General features: G+C 43.2%; 1 protein-coding gene across 11 annotated transcripts in view; it reads right to left on the bottom strand.

Annotated features, from left to right (window-relative positions):
• CADPS2 (calcium dependent secretion activator 2) overlaps positions 1 to 21,659 on the bottom strand; it is a 318,188-nt gene extending 296,529 nt beyond the window's left edge. For 4 of the 11 annotated variants that reach the window (XM_021384802.1, XM_021384804.1, XM_021384803.1 and 1 more), the window contains exon 1: positions 21,249 to 21,655. In XM_021384802.1, the coding sequence (XP_021240477.1) occupies positions 21,249 to 21,575 (327 nt within the window). In that variant the 5' untranslated portion in view covers positions 21,576 to 21,655. Of the gene's footprint in view, positions 1 to 21,248 lie in introns of all 11 variants that reach the window. The other 7 variants (XM_021384799.1, XM_021384800.1, XM_021384809.1 and 4 more) reach the window with 4 other exon arrangements.

Below are 24,844 nucleotides of genomic sequence, written 5' to 3'. Positions count from 1 at the left end.
ATATAGGCATAATACAATAGAGTCCCAGAGTCACATGTTAAAGAACAAATTCACACCCTCCATGAGCTATCTGGTTTAAAGCCAAGTATTTTTCTTCTCCACCCACATGTATAAACACAAGAATAGTACAGTTCCTCTTTCAAGAAGAACACACCTAAGGAAAAAAAAAATCAATTCCCTCTCAGCCAGTTTCATGAATATATTTGATGAGGATAAATTTGCAGCCTGTCCATTTTTGACAGCAGTCAGAAAGAATGCATGTTTCTAGACAGGCTGAAATAAATAAATACATAAATAGCTTTTTAGAATCTGGCTGTGGGCTGCTATTGCCACATGCCTAATTTTCAGTGCAGTCATTCTCATTCACAGCAGTATGGCCTCACTCAAGAGACACCAAAGTCCTTTCATTACTTCCAGATTATCCTGCTGTTCTTATGTCACAGGCCAATTAGTAACTGCTTTGCTGTGTATTAGCTCAACAGTCATTTTAAAGTCAAATAAAGATAGTTTTGATTCAGACAACTAATGTCTGATATCACTGTTTAAATTATTGAAGTCTCTCAGATGCTTGACTCTTCCCTAATATTGCATTTTAGCTTACAGCCGCATACAGTAGGCTCCCATCCACCAATTGTCTTGTAACTCCTATTAAATTGGCTAAGTGGGTATACTCAAAGTAGAGGGGAAAAAATATAACAAAAAGGACTCTTTTTAAACTATGTCCAACCTTCAGAGGCACTGTTGTGAAAACAGGTAAAACCAATTAAATTCATTGGGGTGGGGGAAGGTGAAAATACTTAAAAGAGTAGCCACATTAAACTTATAAGTTCTGCACAACTATGCCCAAGGAGTTGACAGGTTTCCTGTGCTCATCCTTCTCAAACTTTCTCTTATGTCAAAACATTCAAGTAAAGGTGTCAGGGTGTTTGTCACTGCCACCGAGGGAAAATCCAAATTGCTTTTCTTTCAAAAAATAAGAAAATAATTGTTCACCCTTTCATCTGGCTGCCTTTACACCACATACTAATGCCTCTGCTAATGCTTAGCCTGCTCTTTGTTCATTCACTCCAAATGGGAAGTTCTGACTTCACACCTGGCACTTTCCCCAGTGCCACTTGTGGAAACAGGAATAAAATTATGAACATCAATCTCAAGAGGGCTTTCTGCCCACAGAGCAACCAGATTAAGTTTCACCAAATAATAATTTTCTTGCAAAGTATAACTGACCCTCTAGAAAAAGCTGAGAAACCTCCAACTTTTCCCAATGACTTTCCTCTCCTCATGCAATGACACTTAAGGAGACAGACTCTGTCCATTTTTCAGAAGTTAGAGACTTCAGGGTATATCACCACCCTGCGTATAGCTCCAAAACTTGTTTCCATTACTACTGGGGATCACATTCTCACAATTTCAACCTGTTTTCCTCTACATCATCTATTTAGTTGATACACACCTTTTAAAGAATCTCACAGAACTGCTTAAATCTGGAGATTTTCTTATTCGCTTCAACCACAATACCAGAGGGGCTGGAAGCATTTCCACCCTGCTTCAGACTGAACCAACCTAGAGCTCTGCCTGGCTAGTACAAAGACTAGCACCAGCTTCTTCAGAAGAACCTCACGATAGACCGCAAGTAATTTGCCTCAAATAAAAATTTAATTCTGTAATAAATAGAGGTAAGCTTAGACCTTGAACCATAAAGTTCAAGGGCCTTAAAACATGTTTTGGATATCAATTGAAAATGTGGGTAGTCTAGAAAAAAAGATAAATTATTTTGGTCATAAATCTCTCTCTGTAATATTCTTGTCCTACAGCCTTGCTCAGAGCAACAGGCAGGACAGAGCCCCACATCCATCCTCCCAGCACATGCAGAAGAGCGAACAGAAGGCTCCTACCCATCTAAGGTGCTTCACACTGAGGCGCGTCACTGACAACAAACTGGACAAGCGAAACTTCTTTATAATGTGCTAACCTAATGAACAAAGCTATGAAAGCATCTGATGTACCAATGCTATTGCAAAAATATTAGCAAGTACATGAAAACACTGTGAGATAAGAATAATGAGACAGTTTACTCCTCCTGTAGAATGTTTCTGTGAGTTATCTTGTTTTCTGTTATTGCTGTTTTGTTTTGAAGACAACTTACCCAAAGTTTTATTCAGCAGCTCCAGCAAGTTATCTGCTGCCTGATTTGCTATTCCTCTATGATATCTAGCACAGCTGAAAAGCCTTTCCTCTTAGAAACCAATTAACAAAATCATAATATTCAGATTAAATTATCTCTATTATTTCATTAAAAATCAGGAGTAAGGATGGGAGTTGCACTGCTACAGAGCGTATCATGAAAGACTGCAGCTGCATCCCATAATCTCATTTAGTTTCAAGACAGCTGCTGTAAAGAAAAGGAAGATAAGGGATACACAATTTTTTTAACATACGTGTTTTCATCAGGAATTCTTTAAAAATACCGCTTCCAGAGAAGAGCAAACCAGTGAAACAAGAGGAGGCAGGGAGAAGTCTCAGCCTAAAACAAACTCGGGAATGCAGATCCAACAGCTGCCAGAGTCACAGTGATATATCAGCGGGTCATCCTGTGGGTACGACACTCTGTACTCATGAATCCCACGAGGTTAAGAACCTCACTGTCCCACTGAAGTGGTTGGTACTGAAAAGAAAGCACAATCTTACAAGAAAAAAACTCCTGCTGCTATATATTCCTATGCTTTATAGTCATGAACTTTTAAATATCATAATAGTCCATATTCTTACTTATTTTAGCACATATTTTAACACAGTGGCTGACTCCATGGCCATGCTGTGGTATGCTTCTCCAGACTACTAGGAAGATCCGACAACTGACATTCAGACATTTGATAAAAACAGGTATCTGTCTTCATCCCCATCCCCATGGGACAGAGATTACAATGCTGTTTAGCCATTTTTGTAAAGGACTTTTTTCTTCTTCTTTAAACGCCTTTTTCTGCAGAGTGGTATCGTTTTTTCTCAAAGTCTACCACTTAAAAAGTCTATGGAACAATCTCAGAAATATTTATTTCAAAGCATTGCATAATATCATTATTAGCATTTTATTTCAAATCATGACTCATGGATATTCATTCTGAAAAGCTATAAAATAAAAGCACTTGGAAGCACGCAGTGAGAGACCAGGGCAATAATGAAAACAAGAATGGAAATCAATAAAGAGAGAAAGAACTAGACCAATGGGAACTGGACCATATCACAAACCATAATTCACTGGTGACTAACTTAGACTGAATGCTAACGACTGAGAGCTGGCAGGAACATATTTGATCAAAACCTATCTGACAGCGCAGAGCTCAAAAGGCAAATCAGGCAGGTCTCTCTGAAGCTACGGTAATTAGAGCTTAGCGGTGTGACCATTTTTTGTTCCCTTCTTAAGAAAAAAAAAGAAAAGAAAAAAATAGCCTTGTAGCTATTACTCTCTGCAAATGCTTAGTTACAACTCCAGAATGCATTCATAGAGCATATACTTGTGCAAAATCCTGCTGAAATGAAAAAAGCTCCCCTGGGGGCTGGAAGGTGGTTCCTTTTCCCTAAAGGCCAGGGCCTATAAAGGGCACTGCAGGTGCATGAATGGGAAGGGGTTAAGCAGTTCGAGGACAGCACACACATTAAATAACATGAAGGCATACAAGATAACATCAGATGCTTGAAAGAAACAATGCGAGGAAGCTGACTGAAAGCCTCCCAGCCTTCCCTGCTGACAACTGCACTCAGAGACAGCACAAGAATGAGCCAGAAGAGGAACTAGTGATGCAGAGCAAAGGACGTAAAATCCAGGACCAGGGGAGAACAGAGACACTTTCCTATGCAGACCACTACAGAGCAGTCCTGAATGGACATTCATCAGCAGGAAGTATGATGGCCCACCAGCCTGGGCAAGAGCTTGGTGATTAGCCTCCCATATCCCCTCATAGCCCTCCACATTCTCCCAGGTGATGGTGAATGCCACCAGGGAGCCCAGGGAAAGGAGACTGACACTCCACCTCAGCACCACAACAAAACAGGGACACGATTGTACAGGCAGCCAGGACAAAAACCCACGCTGGCAGGTTAATAGGCCCTGTTAACACGCTCTGGTCACGTCCAGTCTACTGCCAGAAAAAAGCAACCAACTGCTGTCTCTCTCAGGTTACGAGGGAGTGAAAAGTGTCAGTCCCTCCAGAACATTTAAACACCAGCAGGGGAGGGGAAGCCACAGCTTATTCCTCCTAACATCCTCGGACCTTTTCTAATCCAATGAAAACCAGTGGTAGACCACAGTTTACGTTTAGATTCTATTATCTTGTCCTCAGTTCCTGTATCACTGAGGTTCACCCAGAAGAAGAAACCCTGCCTTACCTTGAGACAAGCTCACCCCAAAGGTCAGGAGACAACTGAATGACAGCTTTCTGCTCAAGAGCAGAGCTGTAAGCTTTCAGAAGTGCAGTGTCTCCAGATGCCTTTCAAAACTGCTACTGAGCTAACTTAAGTGAGGCACCCAGCCAAACCCTCAGTGTATGAAGGCTTCAAAAAACTAGTAGGAGTGGAAAACCTGCATTTTTTTTTTCTCCCTCCCCAAAACACTGCATAATCTAGAGGCTGTTTTTTAGTTTTGTTTTAAATGTGCATTTGTTTTGAAAGGATTTTTGCTAACAGGAGCAGTCCAGTTTTGGAAAAAGAAATTGGACTAACTTTGTCATATACAGCTATCAAGAATCCCTCCCTCTTGGGTCACTGGGAGGGGCTGAGCCACCATCACTAGATCCTCAACACAAGCCTTTCTCGTTTAAGTTGTGAGTACATTCTTATCTTTTATCTTGAAAAAGCTGTTTAAGATGACTCGGTACACACTGTGCTAGTAATTTATGTATCTAACCAAAAGCAACAGAACACAATTCCTGATCTCCATCTCTCCCACTGTCACAGGAAAAAATGGTAGAGCGATTAGGAACATGCCAGAGGAATGGAGCTGGTGCTTACACAGCTGTTGCACAGAGAACTGGGGGAGGGGAGGATGCACCTAGTCTGGAGATGCAATTTCCTTTCCAAGCTTCAGATAAAAAACAACTTTCAATATTTCTGTTATTGGCAAAGTGAGGGTAGAGGACCAATACTTTGTGCAAAACATGAAGGCTAGCTAAGGGTATGATAATGAAGGGCTGAAGCATACAGAAATCAGAGTAGGCAGAGCTTATTCCTCCAGCTCCTGCACTTTCACAAAGACTACCAAATTAAGATGAGAAGTTTCTTCTGCCCCTTCTAAAGCATTTCTTGCCTCTGGTGCAGACAACTGCCTGAACCCTTCTTTTCTTTTGGCTCAAAGCTTGCTTTCTGAGGTATGTTTTGTGATAAGACTCCAACTGACTTACCAAGGAGGCAAATGGTGGGTGTCGCCGTGTGGTAATCAACATCACCGTGTGAACATCTGAAAGCATTTCCTTCAGAGCTGTTTGCCCCAGGAAGAGAGTGCTCAGGAGTGTTTACTGGCGGAAGATCTGGCCTGTGACCAAATAGCACCAGCTTGGTATGGGAGACTGGGGAATGATACCATCGCATCCTGTGAAAAACAGGATCCAGGTGGGCACCTCTCTGCTCCCTCTTACCTGCTGGCAAGGCCCGGAAGATGGGAACAAAGGAGTTTCTGCTGAGATCTCAAAGCCAGAAGCTGCCACTCCAAAGAGAGCTGACTTGACCAATTTGGACTTATAAATAAGTTCATACTGCTGTTGGAGGTCGTTGTCAACCAAAGTGGTCGTCAACCAAACAACAAGCCTTGATAACCCATCACCCAAGAAGATCAACATCTGCGCTACAAACAACGCTGGACCCCTGGTGATTACTATCTCTCTTGCTTTCTACAAAGACTCCTTGCTTTTTTTTTTATCTCTTTTCTATTGCCCACCTTCCCTTCCCCATCTCCCTAAGCTACTAGGATTTGTAATAAACTGGTCGGGCTAACATTTGACCCGTTGTGTCTTAATCTCGCCGTTGGGTATACATACATTAAAAGAACCCCTTCTCCCTCCTGTAAATTGGAGTGAGACAACAACACAGTCCCAAAACAAAAGGTGCATATGCTGTTAGGTAAAATCCAGTATAGTTAAGGAGTCTGAGATAATGTTTTCCTGTCTTTGTGCAAGCAAACCTCACAGGAACAGGAACCAGAGTTTCCAAGTAATTCGTTTGGTCCCCAGCACAGGCATGAGCATCAATCCCAAGAAGCACAGAAATAATGACTGACCTTCAGATTAATTCACAACATTTTCTTTGTACCAACTTTTCCAAAAATTATCATTCCTTAGAAGTGCTGAGTAGGAATAGGGCAGACAGGCCTTCCTGGAATTTTCCAACATCAGGAGATGCTGAATTATTATAATTTATACCTGAATTACTACAAGCAAGATAAAAGATAAAAGTCACGTGCTGATGTACTCTATTCAGCCACAAAGTTGTGGTGCCAAAGAAAGTTAAGAAGGAAGCATCTTTTATCAAGCAAAAAGCAGTGTTAGTGGGCGTGAATACAAAGACACTGACTCAAGTACACTGGAGAATTAATTCAAAAAGCTGTGGCATAATTGCCTCATTCCAAATGCTGCCTGCTAGGAGCATTCAAGCCATATGCAAGAGTACAATGAGAACACACAAACGTGGAAGCGTGCTGCACACCCTGACCGCTCAGCCTCCCACAGCCAGCAAATTGCTTGACCCACCAGACGTCTGCTACACTCTGCTCCGCAGCTGCCAAACAGGGCCATGGCAGAGCACTAGAGCTGCCTTCTGAGAAGCTGATTTCACAACCTGGAGCTCAGAAGGAACTTCTGACAGCAGCCTGGCTAAATACAAATTAAAACAAAGGCCCACAGCAATGCTCTGACAGAACGCATACAAATTGTTACCACTGAACGGTCTTTGTTCTTTATCATTGCTGCACTTAATTATTTTGAGAGCTTGCTGATATGCATGGCTACTGAATATGAATTCCCCTCTCAGCAGTGTGTACTCTGTCAGAAAGATCTCTTTAGACCAGAAATTGAGAAGTGAGAGTTTATTCTCCACACCAAGAAGCTGAGAAGAGTTCCTCAGTTCAGTCATCCAGACTAAAGCGCTGAGAAATCTGAATGAGGTGGCTTGGAGTTTCTTCGGGTACAGAGCCTGAGAGTTTTCTGGCACCTCCTAAAGAAACCCTGTTCCCAAAGGAGAGCAGCAGGTCTCTATATTCAAAGGAGGGCAGCCTATCAGGAAAGGGAAATAGAGACAATATCATCTTTGTATCTGACCTGGATTCAGAAGGTCTAGTCCCGCAGATTCATAAATTTGCTAGAATTACTGAACAGGTTGCCCAGAGGAGCTGTGGATGCCCCATCCCTGGAAACATTCCAGGCCAGGTTGGATGGCGCACTGGGCAAACTGATCTGGTGGTTGGCAACCCTGTCCATGACAGGGGAGTTGGAACTGGATGATCTTTACGGTCCTTTCAAAAACCTATGCCATTCTATGATTTTTATGACTGAAAAGTTAATAAGTAATCAAGTAATTTGTTTGCTTTTTACACTTGTTTTCTGGCTTAAAGAATACCCCAGGTCTTATCTAGACAACAACGAAGCACCTAAGATTCTGCCACATGGGTGGAAAAAAAAAATATATAGTATCAATAAAAATGTTAGGGTAAGTGTTAAAGGAGAAACAGCAAGCCTCAGGAATGGTAGTTGCAGAGTTCTCGAGGACTGCACCATAAACACAGTATTTCCATACTTGTTGTGACAGAGAGAACAGGAACATCATATTTCTTCTGATTTTGAAATCTGATATTGAAATTCAAGGCTGGCATGCACTAGCAAGCACAGCAGATAAGAACACTGTGCTGGAAAACATAGCCAGCGTGGGAGCTGTGCTGCAAGGACGGGGATGGAATTCAGAGTCACACATACACAAGGACTCAGAAGAACTTCTGCTAGGTTTTCACTTTCCCCAGTCACTCTGAGCTGAGAGTTTGGATGTGCTATCTCACTACACCTCATGTTAACACGAAAGGCAATGTGAAAAGGAGGGTGTATTAACCTCAGCTGCAAAACACATAGAAAAAGGGCATCGGAAAAGGATGAGAAAGAGACAGTACTGCACCAGAGGTTGTTCATAGCTTGGACTGCCCATGTAACAAACACCATCCTCTACTGAATCTCTCAGAAGGGCACAGCTGATAGATCAACACATGGGTATAAAACAAACAAGTGTATATTCAGTCTGGAAAGAGAAGTCTCATAACTACAAGAGCAATAACAAACAGTGGCGGATTCCTACTGACTGAAGTTTTACCTACTTACAAGGGACTATCTGGTTGCTTTTAGAAACGAGACTATCTTGACACAGAAGCTCCCCCACAACTGGCGTCAAACTAAGAACTCATTTGTGTGCTGAAGACATTCAGCAGTAACTCTGTGGTAAGCTTTCCATCACACAGCAAAGCAATAGATTGGCTCAGCTACAATATATGCCAGGGTGCCCAGTAAGCTTACCTGGGGCACGGTACTTTTGTTAGCCTATCTTACTGCATGCTTTGTTATAAGCAAAGCATTTATTTCAATGGGTATCACTCAAGGCATAATTGAGGTAGCAGAGTTTTCCAGCAGTAGTGGTGTTATTCCCTAGTAACTATTCCATGATTCAGAAAGCATCTTCTGAAGGTGGATAAAATAGCCATTTTAACACAGGAACTATTTAAGGGAGACCTACAGCTATCCAATTCATGCCACCCTTCAGGAAAGGCTCGTGTTTTGGTTCACTGGGTTACATGCACACAATTTGCAAATGCACATGTAATTTGTTCAGCAGCTACTGCATCAGAACCTGTGTCCCTAACTCAGACAACCCCAACGTAACTGCATGTTTGACTCCTCTAAGCAAATCTCCTGCATTAATTCCATCTCCTCTTTAAATCTGCGTTAGTCTACTCCATTCTGGTCTTTCTTACTCGTCTGTACTAATGGCATATATTTGTTTACTTGGTATACAAAAAAAAAGCCAGTAGATTACTACAAATTTTTAATTTTTTATTAGGCTTAAAAATAGCAAGCAACACATTTTGGTAGTACCTTAGGTTCTACTCTTTATTTAAACATGAATGGCTGTAATTAATAAATATTCTAATGTCTGTATTAAACACATACATGCAAATGCATATGCCATCCACAGATAGGTTCATTTCATTGACAAAATGATCTGGTCTCTCACTCTGAATCCTTCATCCTTTCTGAAAGAGAAACTTTGATGCTTCTGATGTTAATATGCAATTCTTTCTATTTTCCAGTCTCTCCAGCATCACAGACAGAAATGGATTTGCATTGCTGACCATCTGTATTGCTCTGAGTTTCAGCACCTCACACCTCTTTACAGAATCTCTCCATTTACATAACACTCCTGCTATTATAATCAGTATGCATTACCCACCCCGTTTATCTTATTAGCACCGTCAGTGCGATTCTGATCACTGATATGAAGAAGCTGTTCCACTGTAACCACATCACCACTAAACATTTTTTTCCTCCAAGAAGTGTCTTGTGACAGCTCTGCTACTTGCTCATTGAAGTCAACACAGAAAAGAATGTGAGAGAGGTATCTGCACAGATTTGCAGTAGGATAGTTTTGCTGGTTTTTATTATTATTATTAAAAAGAATTAGGCTCATTGTTTTCCTGTAGGAACTTATTTTTTTTTCACTGTAGGAAAAAAAATAGAAAATGAATCGAGTTACAAAAATAAATTATCTTTCACACTGGGAGACATATGCCATATTTCGACCCACAGCAAGTTCCCACAGCCAAGGTATAAATTCATCCTCAAATACAACAACAAATATGATATTTAAGTCTTATGTTTGCACGACCTACAGAACAGAAACAGAAGACTAGAAATTCAGTCTATTGTATTGAACAGGACACACTCTGAGCTAGCCCCAAGGAATCCAATCAATCCTGACAGCTCAATATTAATAAAAAAAATAAAACCTTCACTGTTAGCAAAAGCCATAAGAACATCTTTGCTTCCCTATCATGAGGCTTAGGAGTTTCATTCTATATGAAGCAGCTGCCAGACTAAGCCATGGCAGAAATATGCATCTCGTGGTGGGGGTGGGTTCCAGAAAAACAAATAGCAATTAGCAGGTTTTTACAACAATAAATGGGAAAAGATGTTTCTGAAAAGACAGCAATATTAAATGACTTTTATTTGGTATAAAGCTTAATCTCTATGAAACAGATTAGGCTGTAATAACCCATGGAGCACTAATTCCCCTCTCTTCACATCAGTATCCATAGCATTCCTTCTGTGGGCGTACACAAGTTCACCATTTCCCTCTTTCCAGTATCTGAACGTACCCAGAGTTATAACACAACCTTACAGGACCAAAGGGATCCTGCTCAGAAGCCCAGAAGCATTTCGCTAGTGACAAGAAGGGGAGAGGACAGAGAATATGAGCATTTCATCTCACACCCTGGCACCTCGGCCTCAGATCCTGACAGATGCTTGGACGTGGCAGAGGAAATCACAGGCAGGGTTCCGTGCAGTTTACAAGCTATTATGTTACTCCTAATCTAAATTTCTATAAACATGTCAAAGTAATTGAGGAACGGGGCTATTTACAACATTTCAGGATATAAATTAAAGAGCTCTCAATTAGGCAGGAATCCCCAAACAGGTGCCTGAATGAAACTTAACCCCTGATTAACTCCTTTAAGTAACTGCTTAAAATTTGTAAAAACTCATTAATTTGGCTAGATTTTTTTTTTCCCCAAGAAAGAAGTCTTTAATTTTTTTTTTTTTTTTACACAATATTTATGCAATTTTCAGATCGCTATTTTTTCAAGATCTTAGAAAAGAGAAGTTACATTTGGGCCCATCTGGTGGCCCATTCACTTGAAAGCAAACAGTTGCCAAATATACACATGCTAACAATCAAAAGAGAGACGATTCTATCCAAAAGGTCCTCTCCAAGAATTATAAACTTCCTCAGCTGTGACAGTAGCAGGCTATTGCAAAGGCAACTATTAAAAAGAAATACAGTATGACAGCATGTTTCATAAATAAGTTCTATTGAAGTCACTCATTAAATTAAAAGAAAATACAACAAAGAGTATTTGATATTAAAATGGAAAAACTCTATCTGTCATTCTGCCCCCATTAATCCCCACCTTGGCACTAGAAAGCATGAGCACAGCAACCTCTTGTAAATCAGTTCAGGTCTACCTGCTAGATTAGATTCAGTGGATGGCTCACAATGTCGCAACATTTTCCAAGGGCACTTTATTTGCTGTCTGAAGATATTCTTGAAAATCATTTCCCAGTCATTAATTATGCATTCAATTTCTTATAATCAGTTCTTTTAATTAGTATCCCAGGCAGCTTTGCTGAGAATCCCACACTTCTAGTAATTAGGGGCAGCTTATTGCCCCTAATTAACTTCAGGCACAGCAAGACTGTACTACTTCATTACTTCAGCTGTTTTTACGTTTGCATCGCATATCCTGTCCTGCTTTAATGGCTCAGAAAGGAGACTGTGGTGTTACTCCTTTAGGTTCTATCTCTCCTGACTTGGCATTAGCTGCTGTATTCTCAATCTTTCTGACTCTCCAAAGTCAACTCCACACTAGTGAGTGGTGTGACACGAGAATGCATCTGCAGAGCAATGGCTGATGCTGGGGACCTAACTTCACCCCAAATCCATTTCAAGCATCTTTGCTTCAGACCATCACGAGTTTAATTGCAAGGACTGGACGTGCTCCAGAATCTAACTGCTGTTTAGCTTCGCCCACAGTCACACTTGTGTACTTTAAACCCAACTCTGCAGTGGGGACAAAGAGAGAGACTTCAATGCACACTGCTGACTTGAGCTGAAATGTTGATGCGGGCACTGATGCCAACACCAATAAAGTGCATTACTTCCAGGGATGGTCTTACTTTCTAGGAAATCCACTCACCTCACTGGGTCATTCTTCCACAGCTACTGGACAGTCATCACATACGTCAGCTCATAATCAGCTAGCAAGGATTGGCAAAATGCAGAAATCAGGATGAGACATGTATTTTTTTTTTTAATTAGACTATCAGAAGAACTCTGCCAGGCTCTGCAGCCTCCTTCCCTTGTGTGATGCTTCGCATAATTAAGTGCACTTGTAATAGATACAGCTTATAATACAGTAAGAGGGTCAGGTAAAGAGGCTTCTGCCAGCTTATGGGTTTTATCACATCTCTGTGACCTCTTGAAACCCACTCCAGACTAAAAACTGCAGTTAAGAAATTAATGTTTTCATAATATACTAGATTTTAAATATCCAGAACACATTAAACAGCAAATGGTTTAGCGAAAGTCTGAATAGTTTGTTGCCACTTTAAATAAACAATACTTATTTTTACAGCTTGCTGTCTGTAGACAGAATACATCATGTATTAAAGCAATAGAATGACTGTCAGAATCCACTTGTTCCAACTTTGAGGAAGGCCAAGGAAATACCACAGATAATACCAGGTTCTGTTCCAGGGTATGCTTTAGAAAGAAGTCATAAAAACATCTACTACATCAAACTTCCCCACATCTTATGCAGGTAAGAATGGTATTCTTAACTCATTTCATTTGCAGCAACACGAGCAAAGTGTATGTATGCATCCATATCTCGCTAGAGCTCAGTTTCCAGATTACTTTTGTAAAATGACTTTTTAAAAAAGTTCCAAGAGGTAAAACATAGGTTTTATATCTACAAAACATGGTTAGTTGTTTTCAAATATTTATGGTTACAGAAGAAGGCCTGGAACCATTAAGGAATGGTAGCTAAAAAACTAGGATGGCAGAGAAAGACAACTTTAAAAACGGAACTTAAAAATCTCAAGCGATGCTATTAAAGTCATTCCATTTGGGAGCCAAATTGTGCTGAGAAAGAAAACAAACACATAAAATGATATTATTCTGTAGTACACATTCTAATATTTATGCTAAAATGCTTATAATTATTTCATCAACCATGTACTGGTACGCTTTGAACCTACATTTATAACCATACATGTAGTTACTGGAATGCTATTGCATTTGGAGCTAAGTCATCAGAAGCTGAACATGAGTGCCCATTCAGGCAAACATATTCCTACTCTGCTCAGCAGATGAAAGCTGAAGATTACAAGACCCAGATGAAAATTTCTGATGGAGTTCGAAATTTCAGTCTCCAAATGATATCACTAGTTGTTGCTCTTCAATCCCTACTGGTAAGGGACTGAAAAGTCCTCTGCCTTTACAGACAGTGCAGGAAAGAAGGGAGAGTCTGAGGGGAACAGAGCACTGCAATGATTTAATATCAGATTTGTACCAAACAACTACTCCTTTGTTTTTATTTCTTTTCCTTGCTTATGCTCCATCCATAAGTAGATCAAAATAAACTGGTCAATATAAATATTTTAGCACTAATGCATGTATTAAGCAGTTGGAATGGCAAAACGTTAGAACACTTTTGTAGGAGAAACAGCTGCCCATACCCTGCTACGAGGCCTCAGAATACATAATTCAGGAATAAATAAAGGAACATACAAGCAATAGGCACAAACTGGGGATGCTCCTAAGCAAAAGCTAGCAAAATAAATCTGTGGCACAGGCTGCTTGGAGGTTGATTCTTTTTATTTATTTTTGTGCGAATAAAAATGGAAACAGAGCTGGAAGAAGATTCTTGTTCAATCGCCTTCTCTTTCCTAATTTTTTTTTCTTCAGGTCATGGATTTTACAAAGTGCTTGCTGAAGGTCCATTCATTCTTCACAATGCTGTTAATTAGCACTTTTCTTCTTCCTGACAGGAAGAGCACTCAAGAACATTCTTAAACTTATTCATACAGTAACCATGCCTGAAGAGAGGTATACGTTTTTATCTCTGCAACACAAAATAAGAACCAGAAACAAATTCTTTTACTAAGAACCATCAACTTCTAGGGAATCTTAAAGAAAAAAAATAAATAAGTAAAAAGTCTTCAGTGCTTATGGCTGTGAAAATAACCTTCAAAACACAAACCTAAGCGGATGCAGCCTGGTACCCACATACAAACGCTCTGCCTCTCCTGCTGCTCAGTTTCCCCCACACAGCAACAAACTGAAAACTGACTTTTCACAGCTGCTATTCCAAAACCTGTGGGAATCAACTGCAGCTCACAAGAGCTGGGCTGCTTTCAGTGCAGTGCCAGCACTTCCAGGCAGAAGCAGGCTTTGGAGGTAGTCACCAGGCAAAGGGAATGAGAGTTCAGCAGATGCTGAACAGCTGAAAAACAAGACATTTGGGCATCAGTGCTGAGCGTGCCACAGCCATCAGTGGGCAGCGGGAGGAGTCAGCCAGAAAAAAATGCAGTAGGCATCTTTGCAATGACTGCATCAAAAAAAACTGTATGAAAACAAGATATATAGATTAAAAAGTTAAAGACATTTGAGAGGTTGGCACCCAGTTAATATATTACTCTATCTGAACTGCAGCTCAGTACAGCTAAATATTGAACCAAAGTCAAAGCACAAAGACCAGCACCCTGACTCAAGCCCTTCAACTGGGAGAGGAGAGGCACGCACATTCACTGAGGGATGCGCATCCTGCCTGCTCCCACAGCTGCCTCCTGGGTGAATAAATGGGGAGTAAGTGCTGTCCCTGAGCTGTTAGCTTCCCACTTCCAGCCAGCACACAAATAAACGAGAAGCAGCAGGAAACAGAGATGTGTTGAGCTAGCAAAGCAATAGAAATCTACACATAAAGAAACAAAACAGGAAAGTATAACACGCGCACACAGAGATACACTTAAAATGCAAAAGAATATTTACAGAAAACAACTTCAGGATGGCATTCACCAATATTAAGAAGAAATTGTGCAAAGCCAGACAGGAAAAAAGTCTAATTAGTAAGCAAATGGTGATGTGGCTGGTGAGTAGTGCCCCAGAGCATGAAATGTACCACAAATAGTACAAATGGAGGAAGGAGAAGGAAAATGGCAAATCTGCTTTTATAAGAAATACTTCATTCAGCAAATAGTCTACAAGCAAGCAACAAGCATGTTCTGTGCTGGCATTATTCTACAGTCAAAGACAAATATGTGGTAATTATATTGTGACATACTGCCCTTATCCAGATGCAGAGAAAGGAATATGGTTTGGAGGGTAAAAATAATATTTTTACCAGCTTTGTTCCTCTACATCAGCAATGAGTATGTTTCTGAGATGACATCAGAGAAAACCGTAAGGACAAGAACAGCAGATTTGTTGTTTCTGCTTATCTGTCACCAATTAGCAACAGTTCAGATGCACAAAATATAAGTCAAGAATAACAACTCAAGAACTGCCAGGCAGCCAGACCAGCCAGTTCTCTTGTACCATTCCTGCAGAGATGGCAGCAGTCAGTGGATTTGTCCAACTCATCCTGCCAGCTTCCCTGTAGAAAAACCAATAAGTAGTCTTTCTCAAGCACTTTAAGTGGGTTAATAGAATAAACACACTTGTCAAACCATGTGAGTGACAGAAAGAACTCAACAACCTGAGGTCACCCATTCAGAAAAGAAAAACTAAAAGTAGTCCCTTAAATGATCAAAAAAATGATAAAAAAAACTGATTAATTTTTCAGCATAGTAAAATGAGGCTTGTGTTTTGTCCCTGTATACTCATTGACTACACGGCCATTTACCAAAGACTCATTTTCCCAGCACACTGCCCAGCTTTTGGCCAAGCCACACTAATCAGTGCTGAGTTGTCTGGACACCAGAACAAATCACATCTCAGAGGGGTTGTCATTTCTGAAGTAGTGCTGGTAACCAGAAAGCCACTTCACTCACCGCTCTCCAGTGTTCCTCCAGCTGCAGCTGACCCAATCGTCCATAGCAAGTAACCTTCCTATTGCAGACAGGGATTACTTCTTCCCCAGAGAGCAAGTTCTCACTGGGGTAAAAAGAACTGGTTGCTTATAATCTTAATTAAGTCTTAATAGGTATAGAGCTGTGTAGGCCAGCATCTTAATGGGCTTTGACAGGACTTACCCAAACACACTAATTTGATTGAAAACAAAATACTTGTTGCTTAATAAATTGTGACAAGGTATTATCAAAGTATTTATGGAGGGGGGGGAAGGTAAGTAAACTTGATTTTAAGTGACTACAAATTTATTCTAAAAAAACCTTAAGAAAGATTTGTAAAGGAAATGTTGAGAAAATGCATGTAAGACATCTTCCTGGAAAGGTCTCGAGCAGAATTTTGACCAGATAGCCAAGTTTTGTTGTTACACTCATCCTCTGAAGCACATCTAGAATTTCCAGTAAAAAGGCTTTGGATGTACTCTCCTTGCTACCTTAGCACTGGAAGGAGAAAAAAAAAAGCATCTTATGAAGGAGGCTCAGAAGCCATGAGACTATTTTTCCTTTCCAAAACATGCTCAATCAATCAGCAAGTAGGTACGCATCACCAGCTCAAACCCAAGAATAAGAGGGACAGGAGAAATAAAGGCACTGAGAAGAGAACTGTCCAAGAATTAAGTCTGCTCCTGTAACCAACAATTTACCACTTAAAGTGTACTGGCGCAGCCTCACCTTGAATACTGTGTGCAGTTTTGGGTGACACAGTACAAAAAAAAGACACAAAACGATTAGAGAATGTCCAAAGGAGGGCTACAAAGATGGTGAAGGATCTAGAGGACAAGACATATAAGGAGCGGCTGAGGCTGCTGGGTTTGCTCAGAGCAGAGGAGCTGAGGGGAGGCCTCATGGCGGCTGCAGCTCCTCACAGGGAGCGGTGGGGCAGCACTGAGCTCTACTCTCTGTGGCAGCGACAGGGCCCGAGGGAACGGCATGGAGCTGTGTCAGGGGAGGGGCAGGTGGGAATTAGGAAAAGGTTCTTCACCAGGGTGGTTGGGCACTGGAACAGGCTGCCCAGGGGAATGGACACAACCTCAAGCTGCTGGAGTTCAAGAAGCATTTGGGTAACGCTCTCAGTCATACGGTCTGATTTTTATGTTGTCCTGTGTGGAGCCTGGAGTGGGACATGATGATCCTTATGGGTCCCTTCCACACTGAATTATTCCATGATTTTTCTGATAATGTTATTTTGTGAATACATATCAAGAACCGCTTCTTTAGGCGTAAAGCCCAAAAAACAGGAAAGAACAAACTCAAAGTCCAGATGAAAGTAAATGGTAAAATATTACTACTCCTACTTCAGAGTATTAACTAGAAGTTGATGGTTTTGAACACTGAAACAGGTTGCCCAGAGAGGCTGTGGATGCCCCATCCTTGGAGACATTCAAGGTGAGGCTGGATGGGGCCCTGAGGAACCTGGTGGAGCTGCAGGTGTCCCTGTTCATTGCAGAGGAGTTGGACTATATCCTTTTAGGGTCCTTTCCTTAACTCAAACGATTCTACGATTCTGTGACATACTCATGAGGGAGAAGGTGGACGGAAGAGAAGAAATGGAGGGAAAACAGCTCAGTATGTATTGAGGAAGTGATCCTCACTGAGTTACGATTTCTAAACAGCCAGCCCAATCACTTCTGCTACTTATCACCTATGAAAGCAAGACTTGAATGATCAGCTTTGATGTACTAAGCCTTTCATGCATTAGGAAATCTCATTTAGAGTAGGAGCTTTATTCCCCTCCCGCTCTTGGATTTCTATGGTGTGACTGCTTGATTACTGGAGTATATTTTAAGATCCTTGAGGAAGAACACTGGATGAATACTTTTTTTGTTATTGTTAGTTAATTGTAGCAGTTCATTGCCACTTCCTTCTCCAGGAACTTTAACTTTGTTTCATCTCTCAGATGCAGAACTTGCCTTTAACCCTTAAATAAAACTGAGTAGGTACCTATGTCCCTCCAAAAGTAATGCCTCCTCTTTATTTCTGTGGAAACTACAAAGGCTCTGTGCTATGTTAACATACACAGTTTTATCTTGATTGAAGAAAGTTGCACAGAGAACGCACATCACTGTGTCATTTAAACCCCATTAAATTTCTGAAGACAACTGCAGCCTGCTGGGGTGGAAAAGGAGAAGGACTGACATTACTTAACTATAGCTTCTCTTTTGCTGCACTAAAGAGAGAGATGACTGGAGAGGCAGAAAAGAAAGATGCTGAAGGATATTCCAGAAGACTCATTTTGAAACTACAAAGATGTGGCAAAGCCTATTTAAAGTAAAGATAGGCAAGCTTTACTTGCTAAAAACATGACATGTAATGCATCAATGCACTAATATTTCTCTAAAAACTTTGACAATGCATGGCCAAATGCCCATAAATATCTACCAAAGAGATGTTATTAGGAACATGATTAATACCCTGTAGAATTAACTCCATGTTTGCCAAGGTCTGCTATGCTACCTCGAGAAACCACATCAAGCTTCTTTCCCATCCTCCACCAAATCTATTCACAGCCAACACAAGACAGGAGGAAAAGTAGGTCACCAACTAACTCTGAATGGTTAAAAAAACATATTCCTATCACACATCTTATAGATTACAGAAGGAATGTAGACAGATATCAAAGTACATGTTTCAGCTAAGTTTGGGCTAAGTTACATTGGATTTGGCATTAAAAACAAGCTGGCAGAGTTGATGGACACTGGTAAATTGTCATAGATCTCTTAAAGTTTGATTTTTTTTTTAAATTAATCTTATATATGACAATAGAGCTGAGCTGATTTTACTTACTGTGAAGAAAGAAGGATGAGAAAGGACAACAGTGAAACACTGCCTGCATTTAGAACTCTTTACATTAATTAGTATAACTCAGCCCATTAAGTATGATGATGGTTTTGAGATACTGTGTAGTAGATTTTAATCGGATACAGAAGCAAGAACATCAGAAGCCAAACATATTGTAAACCATTTCCTTGCTGATATTACAATGCAAGTGAGGATACTTGGTACGTGAATCCCATCTCATTCCCTTACCAGATAATATGTTCCACACTGAAAAAGAAGCAAACAGCATTCTGCAATATTTGCTCAGCAATATGCCAAATGAACTGGCAGAAAGAACAAATTACTTCTGCTCTCAAGCAGGGCGGATACTATTCTTAGGTTATCAGAAAGACTGCTGGTACAAAAGCAGAAGAGTGCCCAGCCAGAGACAGGCAGGGCCAGGAGCATGACAGGATCCACCTGGATCCCTTAGCCACTGCTAGCTAACGGGACACGTGGCACCAAATGGCTTGTGGGGAGTAACGCAGGATGGGAACTTCTGCCCACTCACCAATGGCCACCACGTCACAGGCAGCAGGAGTGAAGCAGAAGGGCAGGGGATGTAGGGAGTCCCAATCTGTGCAGCATCTTGGCACTGAGAAGATTCATTCGGGAAATAACACAGCACTTCTACCCTGTGGAACATGACTTCAGCTAACACACGTCCTGAAGTGCCTTACCACAGGGTACAGCTTGTCTGAGAGGCTGACACGGGGTCTCTGTGCTGCACAAAGGAGGGCTGCTTCATGGGACTCACAGCCATCCACAGCTGGGATCGGGCATCCTGAACTCCCAAATCTCAAGGCTGGTTCTGCCACCTGGTTCTCAGAGATTCACTGGGTATTTCATCAAATTGTCAAATAAGGGGAAAGATGCTTATATATATTTCATTACTTCCAGAGAGAACTGCAACACCTAGAGAGAATTCCTTTATGTCTTATTTAAGAACATTACTTTGTGACCAGCAAAGAGAAAGCATCCTGGTCCTGCAGTTAAATCCCTATATGTGATAAAAACAAAAGTCAGAATTCACTTAAAAATAGAAATTAGCAAGAATACCATTTAATTTAGGCATCAAGTCAATTGTAAATCAGCTACCTGCTCATACGCTACAGCCACAAGCATCATACTTCTGTATTGGCTGCACATCAGTAATCTCCTTTTATGAATTGTATTAATAAGAATAATTAATACTGAAGTTATTTTTAAAATGCAGTTCCTATATTTAGTGGCTGAGCTCAGTGAGAACTCCTCAGTGTTCAGCATTTCCTGCTGCTGATGGCCACAGGTGGTGACTTGGGGGCTGATGAAGAAAGAACTCATCAGCAGGAGAGTGATGGGCACCAGTGCGAGCCACAGCAAGGCTGTGGGGCTGCATCTCTGTAGGCTCTCAAAGCTCTGCTGGACCAAGACACAGCTGAGCTGTTGTGCTGGTGTCAACCTAAGTCTGGGGCAGGTGACCTGCAGACATCCCTTCAAGCTGTCATGGCTCTTTTGGGGTGGGGAATCCCACTGGCGTGGGCAGAATCCCAATTTTATGGGATTTTCTTTGGCTTTCTGCTTATGAAAAGTCCTTAAATAGGTTTCACAGTTTAAATACTTGCAGCTTAATAAAAGCAAAATGTTCTTCCCTCAATAATCTTATTATTACCACCACATTAACTTGTCAAAGGATTCAGTAAGCACAAATCACCTATAGCAGGCGCAGTAACTGCCATCCCCAAACATTTCCTATTGCTTTTTAAAAGCCTTAGGGACACAAAAGCATTAAGGCCATAAAAGGCTAAGGGGAACTGAGTTCTGACGGTGACCTGCCGACATCCCACTGGACTGTGACGTGGGTATTTTGTTGTTGTTTTGTTTGTTATGGAACTGAGCAGAAAGTAAAAGAAATGCAAAGATTTTAGATCAAACATTTCAAGAACTGAGTGCTTAAAGTGGTGCTCTGGAAACAGAGTGCTCTGTTTCAAAACTTTAAATATTCTGCCTATTGAATAACTCAAGAAGTGAAAGAGAATAAGCACCATTACAGCACAGACACCTGCCCCATCGCTGCTCGTCCTCACATCTCCGGTGGAGGAGAGGCAGAGCACACTTGGTGAACCCTCGCTAGAAGGCCGCTCTCATCGCAAACAGCGGCTCTCTGTACGGAGACCGCACTTGAGGATTCGGGAAACGCAACAGTTTCCCGCTCAGCTCCGTACCGCGGCCGCGCTGACAGCGGAGCGGGGCAGGAGCGCTCGGGTTGCGGCGTGCGGGCGGCGTTGCGGGGGCTGTGCCCGCGCCGTGCTCTGACAGCGGCACCGCTGCAGCCGCACACCGGCCCCGGGCTCCCCGACCCCCGCGGGGACTTCCGCGCCGCTCCGCAAACTTCCCGGAGTTTCCCGCTGCGGTCACCCCGCTACGGGCCGGGGCTCCCCGCACCGCCGCCCGCAGCCACCTGTTGCGGGCCGGAGCGCGGCGCTGGGCGGAGCGGGGCGGGCGGGCGGGCGGCGGGGCCGGGCTCACCTTCTGCTGCCGGCGGGCCATGTCCGTGGGCTGCTTGGCGTTGAAGGGGTGCGCGATGCACCTAGCGATGAAGACGTAGAGCTGCAGCCGGAGCCGCTTCTCCCTCTCCTCCCGCTGCAGCCGTTCCTGCTCCTCCCGGCCCTCGCTCAGCACCGAGGGGCTGGGGCTCGCCGCCCGCCCCACACCGCCCTCTCTGCCCCGCGGGTCCCGCGGCGGCGGCGGCAGCGAGCGCGGCGAGGAGCCCACGCCCGCCGCCAGCAGCGCGTCCCGCCGCTCCTCGTCCAGCAGCTCATCGGACTCCTCCTCGCTGGAGGACGGGTCCAGCATCGCGCTCAGCGGCCGAGGGACAGAGCGGCGCGCGCCTTCCCGGACACGTCGAGTTTACACACGGACCGCTTCCTACCGGGAGCCGAGGGGCGGGACGGGGAGGCGGGGTCTGGGAAGGGGGTCGAGCCTGGGTTGCCGTGGGAATTGCTCCGAGCCGCTCCCGGAGGAGGCGGGGACGGGCAACAGTGACGGCCCGGTGTCGGTCAGCCCGGCACGTATCGGAGCGCAGGCATTCTCTGTCATGTGGTGTGAGAAAATCACAGGTGTCTCAAGTGCCTTCAGTGAAATAACAAAGGAAGGCGCCGAAAGTGGGGCTTGCTAAGGGTGAGCTGAAGCTGAGGTGCGCGTCGCTCCCGTAGGACGCAGAGGGAGTTCACGTCCCTCAAAAATCCTTGCTTCGGACTCAGCTAGGTTCATTTCTTCGCAGTCATGGCTGTGAGAAATGTCTGAAAGCCAACCAGCAGCACGATCTCAGCTAACGTCGTAAAGGTTTCACCATGGGAAAGCTGAGTTTCTGGAGTGTGATCGCGGCACCTAGCACAGGCTGTGGGATTTCACACAGACCCACAGGTCCTTCCCGTGCTCCCTGAGCACCCAAGCATGGCAGTGTCGGTACCAGGACATGGGGAGCAGGAAGTGAGGAAGGACAGGAGGGCAAAGGCTGAGGGACAGCTGGCTCACAGAAAGGCACATGGAATCATAGAATCATAGAATCTTTATGGTTGGAAAAGACCACTAAGATCATCTAGTCCAACCACTGACCCATCAGCACCATGCCTACGAACCATGTCCCTCAGTGCCGCATCTACACGCTTCTTGAAAACCTTCGGGGACGGTGACTTCACCACCTTCCTGGACAGCCTTTTCCAATGCTCAACCACTCTTTAGGAGAAGAAAATTTTCCTAATATCCAGCCTGAAGATGATGGTGACTGAGGCACACAGCTCTTGGCCTCTGCTGATTGGCACTGGCTAATTTTAAAAGCACTAATCAGAAACTCACTTCTCACTGCATGCAGATGGCATTGCATCCCTGGGCCAGGCTGAGAAATGTGAGAGGCTCTCAGGCATTACTGATATCCACGCATTACCTCTCCAGGTTTGGGACGAGCTCTTTAAAGTAGGCAGCTATCCCCTGGGAGAATTACCTTTCAGGTGGAACTGCTCCTGCTGTGGGCAGCGATCAGCTAGATGTCAGTGTTAAGCATCAGGAGCCTGCGTTCTACCAGAGGAATGCAGTGTAGTGCTGGAGGAGAGCCCTGCTGACAGACATACGACTGTCATGGAAGTCTGGGTGCTAAGGGAAGCAGTCATATAAAATAGCTCAGTTTTGTCATATGTGGTTGGTTCATGTCCTTGATATAAACCAATAATTGTACCAAAATGCAAAAAGGCATTCAGGGAAAAGTGTAAGAATTGGTCTATTGACCATCCCTGATCACATTCTTTAGAGCAGGAATTGCTAAGGGCAGTTTCTGTGGGTACTACCATCACCAGCCTTCTGCTCGCCCCTGTGTTCCCAGTGTTTGACTGAAAACAGCACTAGTCATGTAGCAGGTAAGGAGAAGTAAGGAACTGGTTACTCTGAACTAGTTTTTTTACTAAAAGAATTGCAATGTGCTCTCAGATTTACAGATGCCTTTCACAATAATTTTAGTCATTCTAATGGCAGATGAAAATAAAGTAATGAAACACTGGAGAGGTGCAAAGCACTGTTTGGAGTATGAACTCCCTGAAACTTTAGAACTGCCTGGTCATTAACAGTTTTAAATTTAATGGCCTAGCCTGTGTCTTAATCATCTGTCACTGCTTCTGTGAAGGGCAGGATAGTCACATTATCACACATAAGATTACATGTCTTTTCTTTATACAGGAGATAATGTTTGCTGCACTAACTGCCCGTGCCTTTTTGGAGGGAAGATCTCTCTTATTTTACTACATGTTTCAAAAGAGAAGCACAGAACTGCTGAGGTTGGCAGGGGTCTCCTGGTCCAGCACCCCACAGCAGGGTGCCCAGGGCCATGACCTGTCAGGTTTAAAATATCTGCAAAGGTGGAGACTCCACAGCCTCTCTGGGCAGCCCGTACCAGTATTAGATCAATCTCACGGTAAGAAAGCTTTTTCTTGTATTTAAATGGAATTAATTTCCTGTGTTTCATGCCATGCCTGTTGACCCTTGTCCTTTCCTGGGTACCACAGTCTCTGTGTTTATTAGTCATGTCCATCAGCTATCTATGCACATGGATAAGATCCTCCTGAGCCGTCACTTCTCCAGGCTGAATAGTATCTGCCCTTTCAGTCTCTCCCATGCTCCAAGCTGTTACCCACCTCTCTGCCCTTTCACTCTCTCCAGAATCTCTCTCTCTACTGGACTGGACCCAGTACTCCAGATGTCACCTCACCAGCACTGCAGGGTGGGGAAGGATCACACCCTGACCTGCGGGTGCCACTCATCCTAACACAGCCCAGGAAGCTGTTGGCCTTCCCTGCTGTAGTAGCTCACTGCTGGCTGATGTTCATCATGGTGTCCACCAGGACCTGAACTGTTTCTGCAAAGCTGCTCTCCAGCCAGTCCCAGCCTGTGCTGGTGCATGGAATCTTTCATTCCCAGGTGCAGAACTTTGCACTTCCATTTGTTGAACTTCCTGGGATTCCTATTTCCCTGTTTCTTCTCTGAGCAGCCACATGGACATCTGGTGTATCCCTCCAAGCTCGTGTTGTCTGCACACTCCCAGAGACTGCACTCTGTCCCAGCGTCCAGGTCACTAAGGAAGATATTAAGCACTGTTGGTCATAGTATTGGTTTTTGGGTACATTGTTAGTGACGGGCCTCCAAGTGATCTCTGTGCCCTGATCACAGCACTCTGGGTCTAACAGTTCAGCCAGCTTCCAGTCCACTTCACTGCTCATTTTTCTAGCCCATACTTCATCAGTTTGCTGTCACAAACCAGTTCAGCCTGGTTCAGCCTGGTTCTGTGACAAGGGGGTGAAGCAACCACAGATCCATCCCCCAGAAAGGGGGAGAGGGGAAAGGGAAAAGGCAGGGAGAGATATGGGCCCAGACGAGGAAAACAGTGGCACCGAGCTAAGGGAAAAGCTTAGTTTACTAAATATAGTAGCGGAATGTGAGATAATACAATATAATACAATATGATTGGAATTGCAGCTAATAAATCAAATAAAATGAGAGAGTTTCCAAAACCAAAGTCCTTACTCTAATGCTGTAGGCAAAACACCTGGGGACCAAAGAGGGAAGCCTTCTGACTTCCA

This window comes from Numida meleagris, chromosome 1 (genome assembly GCF_002078875.1).
Source record: "Numida meleagris isolate 19003 breed g44 Domestic line chromosome 1, NumMel1.0, whole genome shotgun sequence".
Lineage (NCBI taxonomy): Eukaryota > Metazoa > Chordata > Aves > Galliformes > Numididae > Numida > Numida meleagris.
The sequence above is the reverse complement of the archived record's forward strand: the minus strand, read 5'-3'. Positions and strand labels throughout refer to the sequence as shown.